General features: G+C 37.3%; 1 protein-coding gene and 1 long non-coding RNA gene across 3 annotated transcripts in view; one reads left to right on the forward strand and one right to left on the reverse strand.

Annotated features, from left to right (window-relative positions):
* LOC121373262 (talin-1-like) overlaps window positions 1-17,454 on the forward strand; it is a 101,876-nt gene extending 84,422 nt beyond the window's left edge. Inside the window, exons 43-49 of the mRNA XM_041499784.1 lie at window positions 2,862-2,897; window positions 5,888-6,012; window positions 10,105-10,230; window positions 11,360-11,428; window positions 11,837-12,019; window positions 13,359-13,481; window positions 14,317-17,454. Coding sequence (XP_041355718.1) covers window positions 2,862-2,897; window positions 5,888-6,012; window positions 10,105-10,230; window positions 11,360-11,428; window positions 11,837-12,019; window positions 13,359-13,481; window positions 14,317-14,451 — 797 coding nt within the window. The 3' untranslated portion in view covers window positions 14,452-17,454. The remainder of the gene's footprint in view (window positions 1-2,861; window positions 2,898-5,887; window positions 6,013-10,104; window positions 10,231-11,359; window positions 11,429-11,836; window positions 12,020-13,358; window positions 13,482-14,316) is intronic.
* LOC121373263 lies at window positions 7,202-23,376 on the reverse strand. Of its 2 annotated transcripts, none has more exons than XR_005958054.1 (3): window positions 22,618-23,376; window positions 20,178-20,325; window positions 7,202-8,277 (listed from the first exon to the last, which is right to left on the reverse strand). It is a non-coding gene; the product is annotated as an uncharacterized LOC121373263 (long non-coding RNA). The 2 variants fall into 2 exon arrangements; XR_005958053.1 differs by lacking the exon at window positions 7,202-8,277 and adding an exon at window positions 10,145-10,278.
* Window positions 23,377-25,332: the final 1,956 nt, after the last annotated feature.

The raw sequence follows: 25,332 nt of genomic DNA on the forward strand, positions 1-25,332 counted from the left end.
ATAGAACCTGAATTGACAGCTTTATTTTAGTAATCTACTTTATTTTATTTCACTTTTTATTTGTTTTAAAAATTATTTATTTGGCTTTGTTCTGTGTTAAATTTTTATTTTAAAAACTTTTTTTTTTTTTTTTTATAAAGATATTTTGTTAGACATTTTAAAAATAAACAGGGTTGAAACATTAGCTATGACATACAAGAGTAGTCATAGTAGTCTCCCAGGGCAACCAGTATTGACTTAAAGCAACCACATACTTTATAAAGGTAGTCTGTCGGGTGACCTACATTTAAAAAAAAATGCAACCCTGATAATTAAGAAAATGGCCAGTGCAAAACATATGTTGTGGTAAAATACTCTTCACCGGCCTTGGTGGCATCGTGGTTAGGCCATCGGTCTACAGGCTGGTAGGTACTGGGTTTGGATCCCAAAGCACAAATAAAAGATACCTTGCTGCTAATCGGAAAGAGTAGCCCATGAAGTGGTGACAGCGGGTTTCCTCTCAAAATCTGTGTGGTCCTTAACCATATGTCTGACGCCATATAACTGTAAATAAAATGTGTTGAGTGCGTCGTTAAATAAAACACTTCTTTCTATAGTGGTGTCGTTAAACGAAGCAATCTTTAAATTTAACTCTTTTTTTTCTTCTTTTTTTTCTTTTTTTTTTCTAAGTCTCCATCACTTTGTGTTGTGTTGGTTTTGTTTGTTATTTTTATTTTAATCTGTTTTATTGTTTATATCAGTGTGTGAATAGAAATACGTGTAGTTATTTCTTTTACGTTTTAAAACAGATTTTTGTGCCACAGATAATTGCCAGATGAAACTAGCTAGTACTATAACAAAAAGTAATTGAAACAAAAAGTCGGAAGTCAAGAGATCTGTCCCACAACAATTAATGACTTTTGCAAAATAACATTATAATCATACATTTTTCAATATTGTAAATAATTATTCAATATTAAGAATTGCTGTAACTCAAAACAGAAGCCAAAAATTGCGATTAGAATTTTCTTCTTCTTGCTCAGCAGCTTTTAACTTAATCTTTTTGTTGGGTTTTTTCCATTTTCGTTTTCCATTTTTAAAAACTTTTTTATGGTCTCTTTCTTTGCATAGGCCATTTAATTGTAGATCACAGAATCTTAAGTGGTATTAAATGTATTATTATAAATGGGTTAGATGAATTTTTCATCTCGCGTGAATGCTTTGTCAGGTCATGTCAGGTCGGGTCATGTCAGAGGGTTTTACTTGCACATTCAGAACAAGCTGTTGTAGCGCACGCCTGTCATGGGCACAGGTGCTGACCTCGGCCGGCTGCTCTGTCCAGGACAGGAAAGGGTTGGGGGGGTGGGTGGGGGGGAAAAGGCCCGGGACAGGCTGCACTGACAGGTGCTAGAAAGTGCCAGTAGCCCGACCCGGAGTCAGTAACAGGTGGGGGGGGGTTTGGTGCTATGGAATTTGGAATATCCCGTAGGATTAATGCCAAAGGGATAAAGGTGTGCAGTTTGAATGACGGAAATTTGGTACATTTTTGAACTGTGCACCGAATTGAAAAGGGGGAGAATGCATGGTGCAAAGCATTACTATAAATATGTCCTGGTCTATTGGCTGGTACATGAAACAAAATCACTAGCCAAGTCGGGATTGTTACTCACCAGGCAATCATTGGCATTAATACAGCATTCAATAGTTCAAGGGGTGGAATTTAGCTCAGTGGGTTGAGCGCTTGCCTGAGGTGCTTGCGTTGCAGGATCGAACCACCTCGGTGGATCCATTCAACTGATTGTGGTTTTTTCTTGTTCCAACTAGTGCACCACAACTGGTCAAAGGCTGTCTGTGGGAAAGTGTATATAAAAGATCCCTTGCTACTAATGGAAAAATGTAGTGGGTTTCCTTTCTAAGACTCTTGTCAGAGTTACCAAATGTTTCACGTCCAACCGCCAATGATTGATTAATCAATATTCTCTACTGGTGTCGTTAAACAAAAACATACTTTAATTGATTTTGAAAATGATATAGTAATTTAAAGTGTCCTAAATGTGGGTTCCATTTCCGTACATTCAAAGTATTTTTGGTCGTCCTAGTATTTTTAATATCACAAAATGCATTTGTCATATTTTTAAAAACGCACGAGCGTCTGAGAAGTAACAGTTATGGAGTCTACGTTTTAGTCTATTTTAGAGGGTATTTCACCATTTCAAAGTCACAGACTCGTGTTTCACTTTTTTGTAACTTTATCCAAATGTGTTACAGGTTTGTAGATGAAACTAAACTTAGTGTGCATTTTCATGGGCTGAAACTAGGGTCTATCCCTTTAATAGTCAATTACCATATTGTCTGACTGATATAACAAAACAACAGATTTATGCCATAATACCAGGCAGGTTCTGACAGACTAATCTTCTCACCCTAGCAGAATTTTTCACTCGCATACATGTCTGGGTGCTGATGTTGTTCATCACTTAATGTTTTGCATTTACCATAATTTAACACACAATAGCTGATCCGATGCCATATAACTGTAAATAAAATGTGTTGAGTGCGTCGTTAAATAAAACATTTATTTCACACTGTAAATAAACTGTTAAATAAAATATTTCCTTCCATCCATAAATAAAATGTGTTGAGTACGTCGTTAAATAAAAAATTTCCTTCATTCATAATAATCGATGTACTTTTCGTGCTGAGGTGTCATTAAACATTCATTCATTACATGTGTAGGTGATTGTGTTACTGACAATTAATACTTTTCTATTTTAATGACATCTCACTTCAAATTTGAGAAATGATGCTTTAGCTGATATGTTATAAAATGGTTCCCAGATTTGTTGGCCGTACTAACTTTTAACTGGATGTTTTTTCCCCAGACTCGAAGGAAATCCGATGGTCGTATAGGGTGCCAGGTAAAGGTGAACTACAGACGTAGATGACACTAACATGTTTTTTGTTTCAGAGTCATAGGACTTTGTGAAAATAAGTTCTTTCAAAGCGCTAGTTTGGGGATTATATTGACAAAAAGATATTTGTTTTAAAAGACATAATTCTTTTGCTGTTTTTTATTGGGAGATGTCTAAGAATAAGTACTTTTAAAGTAATAAAGATGTGTTTTAAAATGATGTTGGTTTCAGCCAATTGTTTCACTTATAAATATTTATTTTGAGGGTGGGTGGGGTATAATTTTACATGCTGGTAAATATTTCTTCTTCTATTTTTTTTTTTTTACATTTCAAAAGCATTCCAAAATACTATAATATAAAGTTTGGGGTTAATCATAAATTATTTCAATCAGACATTTGGGTTTAATATTTTTTTAGCCTCTTAGTTGCAATATTGTTTTGTGGGGTTTTTTTTGGGGGGTGGGGGTGGTGGGGGTAGGTGTTGTGCTGGCTTTTTTCAGTTTGTTTTGTTTCATCTAAAAAGAATCCTTTGAACTGACTTACTTTTCACAATTTAGCTCATTTTGGTTTGATTATGTCTTGAAGCCTTATTTGCAGCATGGTGTGACTTAGTTATCTTTCTTGACAGAACCACCAGATTTTTAAAAAACTGTTCTTTCTTTGTAATCTATAAATAGGTCTTTGTTGTAAGTAGTTGCAGATGTTAATGGCCTTTCTCTGAGACATTTTTCGTTTCGATATAAATTTGCAAGCAAGATACATCGTAATTATAAAACATTATTATAAAAACAACCATAAATGCTTCTTGTTAAATAAAATATCCATAAAGAATAGCATACTTAATTGTGCATGTAACGTTTTTGAAATGTGAACTACATAAAATAATCTGCTCCTAACTATTACCATAGTCACCTATTGCCCAGTTGTCTCCCTTTCCACTTCGATGTGTGCAGTTGACCCACATTGCATGCTCATAGCTTCTGTGTGCATGGATGTTAAAAAGAGCTTATGTTTATTTTCAGATTTATAGTGTACAGTTCTATATATTTTGATTATTATATGCAGTGTTTATAGTTGTCTTTTTCTGTTAAAATATATATAGACATTTTTATTGTAATTGGTTAAAGGGACTGGTCTGAGTTTGCAGCCGTTGTTACAGTAGATGTTTCCAGCTAAAACATTTTCTTGTTTAGGCCATGTGGTAATGTATTTAGCAGTTATTTTTCATTTTGCTTTGTAATTGTAATATTTTTTCATGTGGTACAGAATTATTGGAAAGTAAAATCTGGTTTTGGCTACTACAAACAGTAGCACTGATGTAAGAAGTGGTGGGGGTGGGGGTGGCACAAGGATGGGGTGGGCATGTGCCCCGCCTGCCCTCCCCCCCCTTGATCCAGTACTAGCAGCAGCCATTGTTTATATATTATGTTTGTCTGTGTGTGTGTGCGTGCGTGCGTTCCACCACACACACCCTTTTTGGTACCTTCCTACGCCACTGAGTAGGATGACAACAAAGAGCTTGTACATACAGATATTGATATCCTAAACAAGAGTATCTGTAATATGTAATTTTAGTCATCGAAAGGACTTTGTATGTGATACAATGTTACAATAGCAGCAAACTCATGAACATCCCTTTCAACTTTTAATTTCATTTTGTAGTGTATACATATTATTCTATATTTTGATTAAAGCAGGGCTTCTAGGATTTTTATAAAATCCACTAGCCATGGGATCAGTGATTTTTAATATTTACTAGCCATGATTAAAAATTCACTAGCCCTACTTTACTTTAGGTTAATACAATTTTACTAATAGTAATAATGTCACCTAAAGAGGGAGATAGAGCTTTAAAACTCTACGATTGGGGTATGGAGGATATTCATATTTACAAAATATACTAAAATGCAGCATTTGACCACTTTTTTTCCACTAGCCGTAGGGCATGGTAATAGTAGTTATTTACTAGCCCAACACTGAATATCACTAGCCATGGGAGTGGGGCAACCATAATCTAGATACCATGTCGGGCATGGCAATAGTAGTTATTTACTAGCCCAACATTGAATATCACTAGCCATGGGAGTGGGGCTACCATGATCTAGATACCCTGTCGGGCATGGCAATAGTAGTTATTTACTTATTTTATTATATTGAAACACTTGATGAAAACCTTGACTGTGATGATTCCAATATATGAATATATATTATTAATATTAAATCTGTTTATGTTTTAGAAACTTTGCCTAATTATGTTGAAAATTCATCTGGTTGTACTGAAAATTTGTTGGCTTGTATTGAAAATTTTATTATATTGAACATTTGTCCGATTGTATTGAACATTTGTCCAATTGTACTGAACATTTGTCCATTTGTACTGAACATTTGTCCGATTATATTGAACATTTGTTTGATTATATTGGACATTTGTCCCATTGTATTGAACATTTGTTCGACTAAATTAAACATTAGTCTGTATTGAACATTTGTCCGATTATATTGAACATTTGTCCAGTTGTACTGAACATTTGTCCGATTATATTGAACATTTGTTTGATTGTATTGAACATTTGTCTGATTGTATTGACATTTGTTCCATTGTATTGAACATTTGTCTGATTGTATTGACATTTGTTCCATTGTAGTGAACATTTGTCTGATTGTATTGAACATTTGTTCCATTGTATTGAACATTTGTCTAAAATTGTATTGAACATTTGTTCCATTGTATTGAACATTTGTCCGATTCTGTTGAACCTTTGTTCCATTGTATTGAACATTTATCCCATTGTATTGAACATTAGTTGAACATTTGTCCGATTGTATTGACCATGTGTCTGTATTGACCATGTGTCAGTATTGACCACATGTCTGTATTGACCACGTGTCTGCTTGTATTGACCATGTGTCTGATTGTATTGATTGTATTGACCATGTGTCTGTTTGTATTGACCATGTGTCTGATTATATTGACCATATGTCTGATTGTATTGAAGGACTTGACTGGGTAGACCATGAAGACCCGATGGTGATCGCGGAGAATGAGTTGCTGGGAGCCGCCAACTCCATCGAGGCTGCCGCCAAGAAACTGGCCCTGCTGCGGCCGCGCCAGTCGGCCAAGGTAAGCAGATGTCTGTCCGTGTGCTCCTGTTGTTTGTCCTGTCACCTGTGATAGATCAGTGACGGTCTAGACTTGCTGTGTGCTTCATTTCAACTTTAGTATCACCTCGGACACTTGCCATAACTGCCTAATTCACTGTTACAAGTTTTGAGATAAATGGGAAAAAAACCCTGGGTTTTTCTTTCAACTTAGCCTGACCTCAACAAATGGCGTGTTCATCCCCCTTATATATGTAAGTAGACTTGCCCGAACATCCTAACAGCCAATTGCAAGGCTTTCTGCCAGAAAATAATTTGATGGTATGTAATAAAAAACAAAGCAGATCATAAGTGGTTGCTAAGTGGTTATGGGTATAAAATGTTTTGAAATAGGTCAGTGCATTCATATAAGCAGCAGGAATGGGATGTAGCTCAGTGGTACAGCGCTCGTCTGAAGAGCGATCGATCTAGGATCGATTCCCATCGGTGGGCCCATTGGACTATTTCTCTTTCCAGCCAGTGCTCCACAACTGGTGTAACAAAAGCTGTGGTATGTACTATCCTGTCTGTGGGATGGTGCATATGAAAGATCCCTTCTTTCATATAAGCAGCAGATAATCTATCTGAAATGTTATTTATATGTGTCCATTAGTTTCCAAGATTTTAAGGTATGTAATTTTACCCTTCTGGCGGAAACCGTGAATGGGACATTGGCTTGAAATCTTCCAATCAGTCCTCTGCTTTCTGTTCCATTCACATGACTGAAGTCTCGGTCTTTATCCTTTGCTGTTAGGGTCCTGTTAAATCTAAGCCATCATGGTTTTCCTGTTGGTTTGGTTGAGTGTTCATAAAAGACTATTCTTTTTAACTTAACCTAAACTTAAACAAATGTCAATTGACCAAAACATGAAGCAGAGAGAGGACTCATTGGAAGATTTTAAGCCATTGGCTATTAGGATATTCGGACCAGTCTACTAACATAGGGGGATGCCATTTGTTTAAGGTCAGGTTAAGTTTTTATGACGAGAAAACGATACAAATTTCTACAATTGTTGTATACAGACAATAATGAATTCTTTAAAAATTAATGGAACAAGAATAAGATTTTTTTTTTTTTCTTATTCTTGTTCAAATAATGTTTAAAGAATTCAATTTTGTTTGTATAAAAATCAGGGTTTTTTTCCACTGGATCTCAAAATTTCTTAAAATGATTTAGGCAGTTGTGCCAAGAGGCTGATGGTTAGTAATCTAATTAGTGAATTATTTAATATTAGTTAATTGGTGAATCATTTCAACTGAAGTATTAATTAGTGAAACATGTAACTATGTTATAGAAAGAAAGATTTTTAAACAGTATGTTATTAAAAAAAAAAAAAAGGCTAGAAAGTTCTGGAATATCTGTACTGACACTAGCATTGATGGCTGTTGTCAGAAATTATGTATGTTTAAAAAGATAAAAACTGATTCTACTATAACAAAGTCAGTACCATCTGTTAGCTAAAATTATTTTCAGATAGCAGTTCTAAAAAAAAAAAAAAAAAAAAAAAAAAAAAACAATAGTTGATATGCATTTAATCTTTTATAAGGTAAAATATGATTGTAATACATGTAATAACAAAAGAAACTTTATTTTATTTCTTTTAAAGATGTGAGTTTTATTTCTGATGATATGTCAATATTGTTTTTGGTTTTTTAATATAGATGGTTAAATTTTAAATTAAATTTTTAAAATGAATAAGATAAATAAATCTTTGAAATTCTATTTTATGTCTTTTTAAAGATGTCAGTTTATTTCTGACAATATGTCAATATTGTTTTTGGTTTTTTAATATAGATGGTTACATTATAGATGGTTAAATTTTAAATAAAATTTTAAAATTAAAATGAATAAGATAAATAAATCTTTGAAATAAATATTAAATGTTATTTACCAGTCTTAGATTCTGAGTGTTCCCAGCACACAGCATGATATATTTATTGTTTTTGCACAAAAAAGAAAAAAAAGGACTTTCTTTCACCAGAGCTTTTTGTGAGTCGTACGCCACCTAGTGGTTGCTTGTGTCCAGGGTAGACAACTGTGTGGAAAGTGTGTGCAACCTACTTCTGCCAGATATGTTTGATATATTTGGTGGTGACGTCTATACCCACCAAGTATCAAACATGTCACTGCGGAGGTGGGTTCCTGCATCATGTCAATTGTTTGCTGTCATCACCGTGGCAACACTGCACCGTCACCGTGGTAACATTCTCTTTCATCTCTGTTTGTCGTCTTATCATCTTCTGGTGTCTGAAGCAACATAATGTGTATTGTTCAAACCATGTTAACTTTATTAAGAACTGCAGTTAAGTGGAAATTAAATTTTAATAATCTATATTTTGTTTTTAATGCATGCAAAGTATTTAATTGTAGAAGCAGCCATTTTTGTCAAGTAAAGTTTGTTCTATTTTTAAGACACCACTAGAGCACAATCATAAACCCGAAACATTTTCCATTAGCAGCAAGGAATCTTTTATATTCATTTTCCCACCGACAGGACAGCACATACCATACACTTTGATACACAAGCTACATGTATGAATCACCCATTGTAAAGCAGTCATCTGAGTTAAGATCACCACTCTCCCCCAGCTAGCCCACCCATTCCAAGATGATACAGAGATGCCAACCATGACAAATTTGGCAGAATCATTACGAATCTAAAGAATAGATTACGCTATTACGATTGTCTTGTCCGAAATTACGATTTTTAGAAAGAAAATCGTAATTTCGCGTATTTGGTGTAGGATCGTATTTTGGAAAGCACAAATGTTGTTAACACCAGAGAAATGGAACTTTTTCCCTCTTCACTGTCAACAATCATAGATTGGTTTCCAGCCTTGTTCTTTAAGCTTAAGGATTCTGAATAGCGAGCATAACAAGCGTGGCAATATAGAACAAACCAATCGGTCTTCCGAACAGCCCCAATGTTTGCCGACTGGGTACAGCCTTGCATGAACTTGACTTTACCAAAATGTAGAAAAACGCACTCCTGAGCCATCACTGATAACATTCCTATTTTGGGGGTGGGATTCCTATTTTTTAAGGCCTGGATTCCTATGACATTCCAACTAGGGTTGGCATCTCTGAATGATAGGTCTGTTTTTTTAAAGTGAGTCCTGGCTATCCATTTTTAACTTTGCCTCTTCGTGCTGATGGAATTTAGCTCAGTCAGTAGGGCGCTTGCCTCAGGTGCTTCGCTTGTGGGATCGAATCCTTTCAGTGGACCCATTCTTGCCATCCGAAACAGTGCCCCATGACTGGTATATCAAAGGTCATGGTATGTGCTGTCCTATCTGTGCATATACATATAATGAACATTTGTAGCGGGTTTCTTCAGAAGAATGTGTGTCAGAATTACCAAATATTTTACTCCAACAGCTGATGATTAATAAATCAATGTGTGTGTGTGTGTGTGTATATATATATATATATATATATATATATATATTATATATCACACTATTGCCATTCAATTCTACTTTCATGTGATCCTGAGGGTGGGACATACATGTAGCCCAGTTGTAAAGCACTCTCTTGCACAGTCGGTCTAGGGTCGATCCTCGTCAGTGGGACCATTGAGCTATTTCTCATTCTAGCCAGTGCACCACGACTGGTATAACAAAGGCCATGGTATGTGCTATCCTGTCTACGGGATGGTGCATAAAAAAGATCCCTTGCTACAGTACTAACTATAAAACTAGTGGCCCAGTGTTCTCTCTATGACTGTCAAAATGACCATATGTTTGACATCTAATAGCCGATGATTAATAAATTAATGTGCTCTAGTGGTGTTGATAAACAAAACAAACTTTTAACTTTTTCATGTAATCCCATATTTCTTTCCATCAGTATATACTAGACGTTCAGTAAAAGTGTATTGTATAGTGCGGTGGTTTATTTGCTTAACAGTTATAAATCATTACATGAGTATAGTTGAATGACATATATATATATAACATATTAAACATAGACATATATAATAAAAATGTACCTAACATGTATACAATAGTGGTTTCTTTGGTTAAAACATTCAGGAAAGTAGTTAACTGATTATTTTGTTATTTTAATTTTCAGAAAGCGGACGAGAATCTAACTTTTGATGAACAGATCTTGGAGGCTGCCAAGTCGATCGCGGCTGCTACAGCGGCGTTGGTTAAATCAGCGTCGGCTGCCCAGAGAGAACTGGTGGCCCAGGGGAAGGTTGGCAATATCTCACACTCACAGTTCGAAATATCTCACACTCACAGTCTGAAATATCTCACATTCACAGTCCGAAAAATATCTCACACTCACAGTCCGAAATATCTCACACTCACAGTCCGAAATATTTCAAGTGTTAAATCACAAATATCTAACACTCACAGTCCGAAATATCTCAGGGTTAAGTCAGAAATATGTAACACTCACAGTCCGAAATATCTCAGGGTTAAGTCAGAAATATGTAACACTCACAGTCCGAAATATCTCAGGATTAAGTCAGAAATATCTAACACTCACAGTCCGAAATATCTCAGTGTTAAGTCAGAAATATCTAACACTCACAGTCCGAAATATCTCAATGTTAAGTCAGAATGTCTCACAATCTGTCGGAAATATCTCACACACTCACTCAAAAATATTTCACACAGTCACAAAGATCTGACAGTTACAATCAGTCTCAATCACAAATATCTCACAATGACAATATCTCACAGTCAAACATTTAGTCAGAAATATCTCATATTTACAGTCAGAAATATCTCACAATTAGTCTCCCACAATCAGAAATATCTCAGAATATTGCCAGAAATGTAATACTCTTACAGTCAGAATATATGTCACAGTTAGAAATATCTCACATTTACAGTCAGAATATCTCTCACAATACGAAATATTTCACATTTAGTCAGAAATGTCTCACAATTATGGTTAGAAATATCACACTATTGTATATAGACTGTGTGTATCTCAAAGTCAGAAATACCATTATGCGAGGGGCGAGGCGTGTTACAGCGCGGTCGGTTTGGGATCGATCCCCGTCAGTGGGCCCATTGTGCTATTTCTCGCTCCAGCCAGTGCACCACGACTGGTACATCAATGGCCGTGGTATGTGCTATCTTGTATGGGATGGTGCATATAAAAGATCCCTTGCTGCTAATCGAAAAGAGCAACTCGTGAAGTGGCGACATTGGGTTTCCTCTCTCAATATCTGTGTGGACTGTAACCATATGTCTGAAGCCATATAACCGTAAATAAAATGTGTTGAGTGCATCGTTAAATAAAATATTTCCTTCCTTCCTTCCTTCCTTTACCTCTATGTGAATTACATAGTGTAATTTTCCTTATTCAGGTTGGGTCTACGTACACAAAGCATGCTATAGACGAAGACGGCCAGTGGTCGCAGGGACTCATCTCGGCGGTAAGTGAATTTCATCTGTGCATTACGTTTGATGACCGGCCTCGGTGGCGTCGTGGTTAGGCCATCGGTCTACAGGCTGGTAGGTACTGGGTTCGTACCCCAGTCGAGGCATAGGATTTTTAATCCAGATACCGACTCCAAACCCTGAGTGAGTGCTCCGCAAGGCTCAGTGGGTAAGTGTAAACCACTTGCACCGACCAGTGATCCATAACTGGTTCAACAAAGGCCATGGTTTGTGCTATCCTGCCTGTGGGAAGCACAAATAAAAGATCCCTTGCTGCCTGTCGTAAAAGAGTAGCCTATGTGACGACAGCAGGTCAGAATGACCATATGTTTAACGTCCAATAGCCGATGATAAGATAAAAAAAATCAATGTGCTCTAAGCCTTGTTTTGTATTGTGTTTTCAGGCTCGCATGGTGGCGGCGGCCACTCACAGCCTGTGTGAGGCGGCCAACGCCATGGTGCAGGGACAGGCCAGCGAGGAGAAGCTGATCGCCTCCGCCAAGGAAGTGGCCGGATCCACCGCGCAGCTACTCATGGCATGCAAGGTCAAGGCCGACCCGGGATCTGTGGCCATGAACAGACTTCAGGTACTTCGATTTTTTTTTTTTTTATTTTTTTTTTTAAATGATTCTTATATATGTTTCTTTTAATTATTATTTTTTTATTTTTTTATTTGTTTTTTACTTTTAAACAGAGATGAAAGATTTTCAAATTATCCCCCTTCCCCTCATTTTATCACTTTTTATTAATGCTCACTAACTGCTGTTGTCTGCCATCACAGCAGTATAATTTTTTTTATTATTATTATTTTAAACAGGTGAAAAATCTTTAAATATCATCCTCCTCTCTCTCCTCCCCCCCCCCCCCCCCTACACACACACACACATTTTATCACCTTTTATCGAGGCTCAAAAACTGCTGTTGTCCATCATGACAATGATATAATTAAAGACCCTAAAATTTTTGTTTCGCCTTTTTAAAACTTGGTTTGTTACGTGTGTTACGTGTGTTGTTTGTAATTTCAGCCTGCTGGGGGTGCTGGTGCAGGCTCTACTACAATGTGTGTTATGTGTGTTGTCTATATTTTCAGCATGCTGGGAGGCGCTGGTGCAGGCTCTAGTACAATGTGTGTTGTGTGTGTTGTCTATATTTTCAGCATGCTGGGAGGCGCTGGTGCAGGCTCTAGTACAATGTGTGTTGTGTGTGTTGTCTATATTTTCAGCATGCTGGGAGGCGCTGGTGCAGGCTCTAGTACAATGTGTGTTGTGTGTGTTGTCTATATTTTCAGCATGCTGGGAGGCGCTGGTGCAGACTCTAGTACAATGTGTGTTATGTGTGTTGTCTATATTTTCAGCATGCTGGGGGTGCTGGTGCATGCTCTACTACAATGTGTGTTGTCTATATTTTCAGCATGCTGGGAGGCGCTGGTGCAGGCTCTACTACAATGTGTGTTATGTGTGTTGTCTATATTTTCAGCATGCTGGGGGTGCTGGTGCAGGCTCTACTACAATGTGTGTTGTCTATATTTTCAGCATGCTGGGAGGCGCTGGTGCAGGCTCTACTACAATGTGTGTTATGTGTGTTGTCTATATTTTCAGCATGCTGGGGGTGCTGGTGCAGGCTCTACTACAATGTGTGTTACGTGTGTTGTTTGTAATTTCAGCATGCTGGGAGGCGCTGGTGCAGACTCTAGTACAATGTGTGTTGTGTGTGTTGTCTATATTTTCAGCATGCTGGGAGGCGCTGGTGCAGGCTCTACTACAATGTGTGTTACGTGTGTTGTTTGTAATTTCAGCATGCTGGGGGTGCTGGTGCAGGCTCTAGTACAATGTGTGTTACGTGTGTTGTCTATATTTTCAGCATGCTGGGAGGCGCTGGTGCAGGCTCTAGTACAATGTGTGTTACATGTGTTGTCTATATTTTCAGCATGCTGGGAATGCCGTGAAACGCGCGACCGAGGCGCTGGTGCAGGCTGCCCAGCAGTCTAAAGAACATGAGACCGACGACTCACTGATGATCAACAAGCGGATGGTCGGGGGAATAGCACAGGTATAGACCGACTCACGACACCAGATAAACATCAAAACATCCCTCTAGGAACATATTTACGTGGAGGAGGATTGGAAATTTCAGTTCTTTTTTATCATTTCGAGAGCTAAACATCCATCTATATAGTCTAGTACTTTGCCGTTCAAGAGCTAGACGGACATTTGGACGGTTATGATTGCTCTCTGATGTCAGAGATAACTGTATAGCTATCCTGAGTACTGTCGTTCGAAAGCTAGACGGACATATGGACGATTATGGTCGCTCTCTGCTGTAAACGAAAACTGTATAGCTACTTAACTTAAACTGTTTCAGTGAAAAATAAAAACGCAGGATAAAAAAAAAAAAAAAACATTATATGGTATCCTGGTGGGATACTAGGTTCTTGAAGTTTGGTATCCAAAATTAAATTCTGGTATCCCCGGGATATCGGGATACCGTTAATCTCGAACACTGACTGTTTTCAGGAAACCGTGGCCAAGAAGTACTTTGCTATAATAGAGATTCTATATGAAAGCTGTATTTAATGTTTTCAGGAAACCGTGGCCAAGAAGTACATTACTGTAATAGAGATTCTATATGAAAGCTGTATTTAATGTTTTCAGGAAACCGTGGCCAAGAAGTACTTTGCTGTAATAGAGATTCTATATGAAAGCTGTATTTAATGTTTTCAGGAAACCGTGGCCAAGAAGTACTTTGCTGTAATAGAGATTCTATATGAAAGCTGTATTTAAAGATTCTATATGAAAGCTGTATTTAATGTTTTCAGGAAACCGTGGCCAAGAAGTACTTTGCTGTAATAGAGATTCTATATGAAAGCTGTATTTAATGTTTTCAGGAAATCATGGCACAAGAGGAGATTCTTCGCAAAGAAAGGGAGCTGGACGTTGCTCGTCGAAAACTTGAGAAAATTCGCCGAGAGAGATACAAAGACAAACCCCCGGAAGAATACGATTCCTCGTCCTCGTTTTGAGATCAGCCTGCCACAGCCAGCTTGGACCAGATTAGACCAGAACCAACCAGTACAAACCAGAATGAAATATAAACAGTTTTTGTTGGTGTGTAGCGCCCTCCATAAAAAGACTGGTTTCATTAATGGAGACCATAAACTCGTTACATATAGCTGAGTTGATATTCATCATTCGCGTGCCTATCTCTGTTTATTGTCGACTATAAATATATGTAACTAACTAAGTATGTCATTATGTTTGGACTGCTGAGTAGGTTTTGTGTGTGTATTTAAACAGTTTGCCATAATTACTAATAATATTTGTAAGGGGCCATTAAGATATTACATAGTGCCCGAGGCGATGGGGAAGTGTAAGTTTGACGGTTACAGTAGGTTACAGTAGGTATATAGACGTAGGTATTATTTTTCCAGCGACATCACTTTTCGTATTAATGTTTAACATACATTTTTGTCCTGGGGGGGTGGGGGGAGGGGGGGGTGCACAGAAGGAAAGGAGTGCTGAACAGATTTAAATATAGAAATATTTTCATGAAAAAACTTCCTGTTCCTCTTTGAAGTTTGAAGTAACTCGCTGGTTTCTTTTTTTTCTATGTGCCTGTAGTGGTTTTGTCAATTAATATTTTTTTTGTTTTTTAAATCTTTAATTATGCAGTAATTAAGCATTTTGTTTAAAAATAATAATATTTGTAATCTAAACCACACATGATTCAGTCAGCATTATCTATGGTGCTATAGCGCTTTACTACTAACATATATATATATATATTGTATATAGTATTGTAAGAATTGTGCATCAAGTTCTTTGTGGATGTTCTTGTTATGTGAGTGTTTCGGACGGTGGCCATTTTATTAATTTTCTTCACTCCTAATTGTTTTGTAAAGTATGAAATTCTAACATATCATTGGCGGGTTGCGCATTTAGCTGAATTCCATGTTTCCATTAATCCTAGACTTCGGGTTGGAAATGAAAGATTAAGAGATGGAATCCCAATATGGCGCAATATTTAAATCCCCAAATTCGCCGTATTTAATTACCCATTAATTTGGATGGTGTAAAGACCTAATATTTAAATCCCAAAATTCGCCATATTTAATGACCCATTAATTTGGATGGTGTAAAACCTCAATATTTAAATCCCAAAATTCACCATATTTAATGACCCATTAATTTTGGATGGTGTAAAAACCCAATATTTAAATTCCAAAATTTGTCATATTTAATGACCCATTAAGTTGGATGGTGTAAAAACACAATATTTAAATCCCAAAATTTGTCATATTTAATGACACATTAAGTTGGATGGTGTAAAAAAAAACAATATTTAAATCCCAAAATTTGCCATATTTAATGACCCATTAATTTGTATGGTGTAAAGACCCACTATACATACTGTAGTAATGTGAATTTTCATTGGTTAAAGTCGAACACCCTAGTTTTAACCTGTGAAAACGGACGCTTGAGTTTGGTTAATCTACATTTTACAAAGCTGTAACACATTTGGATAGAGTTACAATAGAGTGAAACACAAAAGGCTATGACAGTGAAATGGGGAAATATCCTTAAAAATAGAATAGAGCTCTTCTCCATAACCCTTACTTCTCGGAGGTATCTGTACGTGCATTTTTAGGATGCGTAATACTTTAACATGCTCATATACCACAAAGGTTTCGAGCAATTTTTAGAATGCGTAATACTTTAACATGCTCATATACATGTACCACAAAGGTTTCGAGCATTTTTAGAATGCGTAAAACTTTAACATGCTCGTATACATCAACGGTTTCGAGCATTTTCAGAATGCATAATACTTTAACATGCTCATATACCACAAAGGTTTCGAGCAATTTTTAGAATTATGAAAAAAAAAATGCATTTGGTCACAACAGATGAACGAAAACATTTTGGATGTTATAAACATTATGCAAGTAAATCTAATTTTCAGTTCTCGACGATGGCTCTTAATAGCAAAAAATATGTTGTGTCTAAAAAGAAAGAGCTGTCACTTTGAGTGTCTTAGTCAAGTCATGGTCATTCAGTTATGTATAAAACATTTAAAGGTATGGTCGTAAATTTCATGACATGCAGTCACGTAACACTGTTTATTAGTCTCCTACGGGTCCAACTGGAGGGGACTAGGTTTCATCTCGGTCCTATATGTCTGCCTGTCTGTCTGTACGTCCGTCTGTCCCACATATATTTTTCAGGATGTTTTTTTTTAGAATGCCTTGTGATATTGAAGTGAAATATTTTGTATAGCTTTATAATGTACTGTTAAAGATAACTTTTGACTTTCATGGTGATTTACCCATTTTTGACAGAGTTATGGCCCTTGAACTTAGGAGATGTGAAAAAAAAAAAAATCCTGCATTTTTTTCAGAAGGTCTTGAGCCGATATTTTGTGTATAGCTTTATAATGTACTGTTGCGGATCAAGTTTGACGTTCATTGAACTTTGGAGATTTTTTGTTTTTAAGTTCTGGACTTTTTGTTTTACAATGCCTTTTACTGATCAAGTTTGATCGTTTATGGTGTTTTACCCACTTTTCACAAAGATATGTCCCTTAAATTTAGGAGATACGACAAATTGTTTGCTTCGGTAGGGGACGTGTATTGCTTTAGCAGTACTCTCATAATGCGTGTTGACGGTAAACCTGTGTAATCTGAAGTGGTGGGGTGGGCATTGTACATTCTGATACTTCAGTTTCAGAGATGGGGCCAGTGCCCCACCCCCCACCCCACCCAACCCCCACCCCACCCCCCACTCCATACCTGTGTTAAGGTTTGATATATGTCCTTGTAGAGATGGCTGCTTTAAGTTTAATTATCATGACAGTTGTAGTTTCAACAAATGTGATAACTGTGTATCTTGTACATGTATCTCGCTATCATAAGCATGCGTGAAGCATATCATTTTTTATATTCTTCTTCATATCCCTAGTGCATATGAATATATGTAAGATATTTGACAGCTGTAATAAATGTTATAATATGTATATTTAATACATACCACTGGCTTGTTGTTTGTCATTACTATTTCATCACAATTGTTTGATTCAAGTTGGTAAAAACGAGAGAGAGAGAGAGAGAGAGAGAGAGACAGACAGACAGACAGACAGACAGACAGACAGACAGACAGACAGACAGGGAGAGGAGATGGAAAGGAGAGGGGGTATAAAAAAAATATAAGAGTTTTATTGCCCCTTGCACTTTTGCGCATTTGAAATATAACTACACACAGAAAAATTAAGTTTTAGTCATATTATATATTTGCGGTAAAATTCACTTTTTAAAATATTTACGTAAGCAGCCTCAAAATTGCAATCGGTGAAAAATTATTAAGTTGAAGCCATGTTGTTAGTTTGTGTACTCTCCGTAGTTAGTTTCTCTTTCAGATAATATACCCAGCAGCTGATAATTTGTAATTTTTGTTATTACTATTATTGTTTATTATTATTATTAATTTTTTTTTTTTGAGTACTGCAGGGGCAATATTACAATATTCATATATCTATGGAGAATGCACACAAAAAGACGGCTCTTGTGCCCACGACGGGCGTGCGCTACAACAGCTTGTTCTGAATGTGCACGTAAAACCCTATGACCTGACCTGACCTGACCTGACCTGACAGTATTCTTTTTAAAAAAGTAACAATTCCTATCCTAAGCCAGCTATTGTGGCATATTTTGCATAATAATGAATTTGACAAGGTGGAAAATGAAGGTGTTTGTCAATGACGTACAAACGTCTCATTCTCCAGAGATTCACTGTTGTATTTTGTCATATACTAGATCCGTTATGCAGTCTTTAGCCATTCTTTGTGCAATGCCTCATCGTCTGAAAAAATATGACCACTTTTCCTGTTAGTACAGTGGTGGACAAAGTAATTTTATGCGACCAGTCACTTCAACACTATCACACTACCGAACAGCTGTTTAAAGCAAGACTATAATAATGACACGACCTCTACGGGGGAGATAATTTCTAGGCCTTGGCCATTGCCACAGTAATCAGCAATGATGTGGAGTTTTTAATTCCTCGCAGCACTTTTTTTTGCATTGGACTATATTCAGAGTTTTTTCCAATGGCAAACTTTTTTGCTGTGGTCATTTTCACTATTGCAGGGGTTGTAGGATCATTGCAGGGGTTGTAGGATCATTGCAGGGGTTGTAGGATCGCTGTAGGATCACTTTAGGGGCTGTAGGATCGCTGCAGGGGTAGGATCACTGCAGGGGTTGTAGGATCATTGCAGGGGTTGTATGATCGCTGTAGGATCACTGCAGGGGTTGTAGGATCACTTCAGGGGCTGTAGGATCGCTGCAGGGGTTGTAGGATCACTTCAGGGGCTGTAGGATCGCTGCAGGGGTTGTAGGATCCCTGCAAGGGTTGTAGGATCACTGCAGGGGTTGTAGGATCATTGCAGGGTTGTAGGATCATTGCAGGGGTTGTAGGATCATTGCAGGGGTTGTAGGATCATTACAGGGGTTGTAGGATCACTGCTGGGGTTGTAGAATCAATGCAACGGGTTGTAGGATCGCTGCAGGGGTTGTAGGATCCCTGCAAGGGTTGTAGGATCACTGCAGGGGGTTGTAGGATCATTGTAGGGGTTGTAGGATCATTACAGGGGTTGTAGAATTACTGCAGGGGTTGTAGGATCACTGCAGGGGTTGTAGGATCATTACAGGGGTTGTAGGATCGCTGCAGGGGTTGTAGGATCGCTGCAGGGGTTGTAGGATCGCTACAGGGGTTGTAGGATCGCTGCAGGGGTTGTAGGATCATTGCAGGGGCTGTAGGATCACTGCAGGGGTTGTAGGATCACTGCAGGGGTTGTAAGATCACTGCAGGGGTTGTAGGATCATTGCAGCAAGGCATATTTATACAGGCTTTTGAAGATTTAAAATGTGTACCGGGTAACCTAATAAATTTACAGTGACATAACCCATTTTCTTTTTGCATAACCTGTTTTATCTAAGTGAATGATGGCCTAAATTTAACGTGCAAACAGAAAATATGTTACGCGAAAGTAGATTTTGTGTCAGGTGAGAGACCACAAATGAATTGATTATTTAAAAAGATTTCCGAGTCCTGTTTATACATGTATGCACTTTTGAATAAGACAACAACACACAACAGTGTTTGATATACCAGTCATTGCGAATTGTTTGGAATGAAATAAAAACCAGGCACTCAACCAAGCAGGTGTGGGGTAGCTAAAATTATAACACTAATTAATTGCATTGTTGCATAGCGACCGGCCTCGGTGGCGTCGTGGTTAGGCTATCGGTCTACAGGCTGGTAGGTACTGGGTTCGGATCCCAGTTGAGGCATGGGATTTTTAATCCAGATACCGACTCCAAACCCTGAGTGAGTGCTCTGCAAGGCTCAATGGGTAGGTGTAAACCACTTGCACTGACCAGTGATCCATAACTGGTTCAACAAAGGCCATGGTTTGTGCAATCCTGCCTGTGGGAAGAGCAAATAAAAGATCCCTTGCTGCTAATCGAAAAGAGTAGCCCATGTAGTGGCGACAGCGGGTTTCCTCTCAAAATCTGTGTGGTCCTTAACCATATGTCTGACGTCATATAACCGTAAATAAAAATGTGTTGAGTGCGTCGTTAAATAAAACATTTCTTTCTTTCTTGTTGCATAGCGTAACTGTTTCATTTTAATTTAACAGAGGGCAGCTGATCCTTAAAAAAAATACATAAACTTATTAAATACAAAATGTCACCTGATTTGGAGCATGATTCTGTCTACTATATTTTCAGAACATTTAATATTCAAGTCGTGCCTCTATGTTCAGTTTAAGCTGTGGTTGTGTCTGTGTAGGCAAATCGCCTGCTTCCAACGTCTTCTTATTGTTTGAATAGGCTTCCCATCTGTCAATAAGCAGATATAAAAATCAAAATAACAATTGTTTTTAAATAGTTTCTTTGTAAATTAACATCAAGCTCAAATAAATCTACCTTTTAACAGCATTACAGGCAATTCCTAGAATAGCCATGGTAGACACTAGTATGTACCTGGATGTGGATGGGTGTATTTCATAATTCACTTACTAGCATATAGTGATACGTGTAATATGCAACTTCTAAAGCATACTGTCACAGACCACTGACCTATTAAATGGCCTAACAAAGTATTACCTAAACAAATATAAATTTGATCTGTTCCTAAATGTACTTTATTCAACCATCTATGTAACCACCATACTCCACTTACTAATGATATTTTGTAAAAATAATTAAATTATGGCAGTCGTCCATAATTCAAAAGCTAATATTGCCAAGAGGGTTGACATGGATTTTACTCCATCGTGGTTCAGTTATGGTGATGTGATAGCTAGATTTGGTTTCCAAACATTAATGTAATTATCATTTATTATAAATTTTTGGAGAAATGAGGTCCTTAAATCTGTGACAGTATGCCTTTAAGAACATGTATCAATTGAAAACTAAAAAAAAACCCCATATGATAATAGTAACTAATTAATTAGCTAAACCCTTATTCAAATGAGACTTTTTGTAATGTTTGAGGAGCAAAGTTTCCATAAATATATGTTGAATATCTGCCAACTCCCGCTTGGGTGTGGTTTGTATGGGTGTGAACCTTGTCAAAAACACACCCAAAAGCATGCAGTTTGGACACATTAAAGCTGCAGTGTCTGGAATATTTTTATTATTTAAGCATTTAGAATAGATGATCCAGTTCTGTTTGGTACATAAAAGGCCCACCACATTGCTATAGTTTTGCAATGCTCGCTATCTACATTATCTAGGTCAACTGCAAACCCAATGGCCAGCTTTTTTTTATTCAATTAGCGGGACGCCATTAGAACTGGAAATTTACGCGATTTGTGCAGGCGCTGAGCTTCTCACGTGATTTTGAACAAATTTAACTGTCTCGATTGAGGGGTCGTCTCGTACCTCCAAAATATATTTATATCCATAGAGGTATGGTACAATACCTTTCCAGGGGTCAGTGGGGGATTTGCCTTAAGATTTTGACTGAACAGCGGTTGGCATACGCATTACATGTAAGTGGGTGTTAATAATTACGTAACACTCTAGGGGTAGAGGAAGAGGGCGGTATGTTCGATATATGTAACATTTATAAAGACTATGTTATTTCTATTCATTACTTAGACCTAAAAATGTGGGTTTTTTTTTTAAATGAGCGGTCGGTCTAGGATCGATCCCCATCGGCGGGATTGTTCCAGCCAGTGCGCCATGACTGGTATATAAAAGGCCATGGTATGTGATATCCTGTCTGTAGGATGGTACATATAAATGATCCCTTGCTAAAAAAAAAAAAAGCGGGTTGGGGGTTATAAACTGTGTTGAGCGAAATTTATATGGGGCCATGTTCTCCCAAAAATATATTTCAATTTCGTTTTTTATCTTGGTCAGGGAAGGGTTTCGACCCCCAATACTCCCCCCCCCCCCCCCCGTGCACCCTCGCCCGTTTCCTCTCTTAGATTATATGTCAAAATTACCAAACGTTTGACATCCAAAAGCAGATGATTATTAAATCAATATGCTCTAACACTGATGTCGTTAAACAAAACAAACTAACTTTACCCTTTCCAAACGAAATAATATTTATTTGAATGTTGATTTTACCACACGAAAATTAAAAAGTGAAAACGGTCATTTTCTACTTTAGTATATTTTATTAAAAATATATACATGATCAATGTGTTATACAATCTAAACTTTGAAAATTATATACTAACACTTTATAAAATATTAATTCTTAAATAGGAAGGTACGATTGTCGATAGTACGTTGTCAAGATCAAACACGGTTTTAACGAAAGAATAGTAAGTATCCTCAACCGAACGTTCTTTGTACAGCGCAAGAATTCTCATTTCATTTTTTAAAACGAACCCTACAATTTCAAACTGAAACGAACAACAGGCTGTCGTTTGTGGTTTGCTGAGCAATGGCCGCACAGGCGACGAATCGAGCGTATACTTTTGACGTTCTCCGTTCACAGCGAAGACGAATGTTAACCTTGACTACTCCACTCATGTTTTATTTAAAATAGACATCAAGGTTAACGGGCTATAACCATTATAAACGATATATATATATATATATATATATATATATATATATATATATATATATATATATATATATATATACTGAATGAACTGTTGAGCCAACCTTAATTATAGTGACTATGGTAATTGGAAATTAGTCAATGTAGGACGGGAGACAACTTTGGATGATTGATGACGTGTCGAATCACATGACCAACACTTGTAACTGTAAGTGTCCGTCATTAAAACTTCGACTTCTAAAACTGCATTCACTTCTTTGTTTAGGTAATTGTGGTAATACGTCCGCTAGACTGGATTATATGCTTCACAGTAAACCAAATGGCCACGTTGGGAACCAAATACTTCGCCTAAGTTAACGAAACGTTTGCTGGCTGAACTTGGTACTGGTTTACTGCTTAGTCTGTTGCGCCTGCGCAGATGGGACAGCTAGGTTTTAAAAAAAAAATTCAAGAATAAGTTCAGCCAGCAGTTTGTCAATAACGCTCGTCTTGGAAGACTGATTTTTACGCTAAACATTAAACCGAATCTAAGTTAGGGGAGCAATTAATCATTTCCCTCAAATGTTTTTCACAGTGATGTCTGATACACATTAATTGTTAATTAAGATAAAAATCTAAATATTTGTGACATTCACAAATTCTTATCATTCATTCACATTTGGGACTAAGAAAATATAAATTATTATCCAAATGTGAAATAAAAAGTAGCTCAAAGATTAATTTAACAGCGATGCATCGCCATGTGATACTATGGTGACGTTGTAATTAAAATCATCCAACATAAAGCTGGTAGGTACAGGGTTCGCTGCCCAGTACCATCTCCCACCCAGAGCGAGTTTTAACAACTCAGTGGGTAGGTGTAAGACCACTACACCCTCTTCTCTCTCACTAACCACTAACAACTAACCCACTGTCCTGGACAGACAGCCCAGATAGATAGCTGAGGGATGTGCCCAGGACAGCGTGCTTGAACCGTAATTGGATATAAGCACGAAAATAAGTTGAATTGAATGAATGAATGAATGGAAGATGAAAATAAGTGCATAGTCAATAAACAGTGTGATCCTTCCCAATATATATATTCAAACCGATTGTATAATTGAAAGTCAATCGGTTGGTGTAAACGGATTACAACCGATGATTGATGATGGCATTCCAACCAATTCCCATCACTAGTTATTTTTATCTGTATTAATGTTACCTGTATAAATATTACGTCTTTATTAATGTTGTTATCTGTATTAATGTTACCTGTATAAATATTACTTCTTTATTAATGTTGTTATCTGTAAACCATACGAAGGTTAGTTCTTCTTCCATGGGTTGTCTTAGGTTGCCATAGTATTTTTACATGAAACACTAATGTTGTGGTAAAACAACCTAACTGTAGGGCCCGGCGCCCACATGTCTTGAATTCGGTAAACTTTATAATAGAAGGTGAGGCCATTTGGCTTACGGCTCAGTGTTCGAGATTAACGGTATCCCGATATCCCGGGGATGCCAGAATTTAATTTTGGATACCAGACTTCAAGAACCTAGTATCCCACCGGGATGCCATATAATCCTAAATTCTCAGGTGGAATACTAGATTTTTAAATGTTAGTATCCAACTGGGATACTGGCCAAAAAGTTTAATCTCGAACACTGCGGCTAGAAGGCAGGGCAAAAAGGCAAATTTCAACAAGTGTAAAATATAACACAACACCATATTCAAACTAAAGAAGTGTGAACCATTTCATGTTTTCGTAATAAAACAACTTTCAGGAGTCATGTTCGAGAATGCTGACCAACTAATATCTGTTTAATTTTCAGGGTATATGTTCTGGAATGGTTATTCTATAATTGGAGGCACAAATGCCATCCCAGGGTTCGAACTTAACGGTCGCCCGATCGCCCCTGGCAACTGAAAACGATGACGGGCGACTGAAAACCCACAGTAAGGTTGCCCGCCTGGCGACCAATTTTTTTTTTTTTTTATTTAAATCAATAATTACATGTAATAAATAAATAAAAGTACAGCTATGTAGCCTACTTTGCACCATGAAAAAGTGTAGGTCTGCTTTTACATATAAACATATGCCCAATATAAGAATAGGTGTAAGGTAAATTAAGTGGCATGTAAAATTGGGCACAATTTCATGTCAACAAGATTCAGCCCTGGTTATGTGTACACGTCATAGATCATATCCACTGAACATTATATTATATTTTAGTTTTTTTTTTTTTTAATTATTATTATTTCATTGAGATGGGGTTGTGTCGGTTATACCAGTGCTCAACGTCTACAGGCTGATAGGTACTGGTTTCGGATCCCAGTCGAGGCATGGGATTTTTAATCCAGATACCGACTCCAAACCCTGAGTGAGTGCTCCGCAAGGCTCAATGGGTAGGTGTAAACCACTTGCACCGACCAGTGATCCATAACTGGTTCAACAAAGGCCATGGTTTGTGCTATCCTGCCTGTGGGAAGCGCAAAAAAAAGATCCCTTGCTGCCAATCGGAAGAGTAGCCCATGTAGTGGCGACAGCGGGTTTCCTCTCAAAATCTGTGTGGTCCTTAACCATGTGTCTGACGCCATATAACCGTAAATAAAATGTGTTGAGTGCGTCGTTAAATAAAACACTTCTTTCTTTCTTTGTTGGAAATTATATAATCGGGAATTATATAATCCTGTTATCTAATTTAATATGAAACGCAAACCTAACACGTGCGTAGCTCGTGTCCTAACTTCTAACACGTGCATAGTTCGTGTCCTAACACGTGCGTAGTTCGTGTTTACCACTCGTGGCTCACCGCGTCTCATGAATACTAAGTAGGTG

This window comes from Gigantopelta aegis, chromosome 5 (assembly GCF_016097555.1).
Source record: "Gigantopelta aegis isolate Gae_Host chromosome 5, Gae_host_genome, whole genome shotgun sequence".
In the NCBI taxonomy this organism is placed as follows: domain Eukaryota; kingdom Metazoa; phylum Mollusca; class Gastropoda; order Neomphalida; family Peltospiridae; genus Gigantopelta; species Gigantopelta aegis.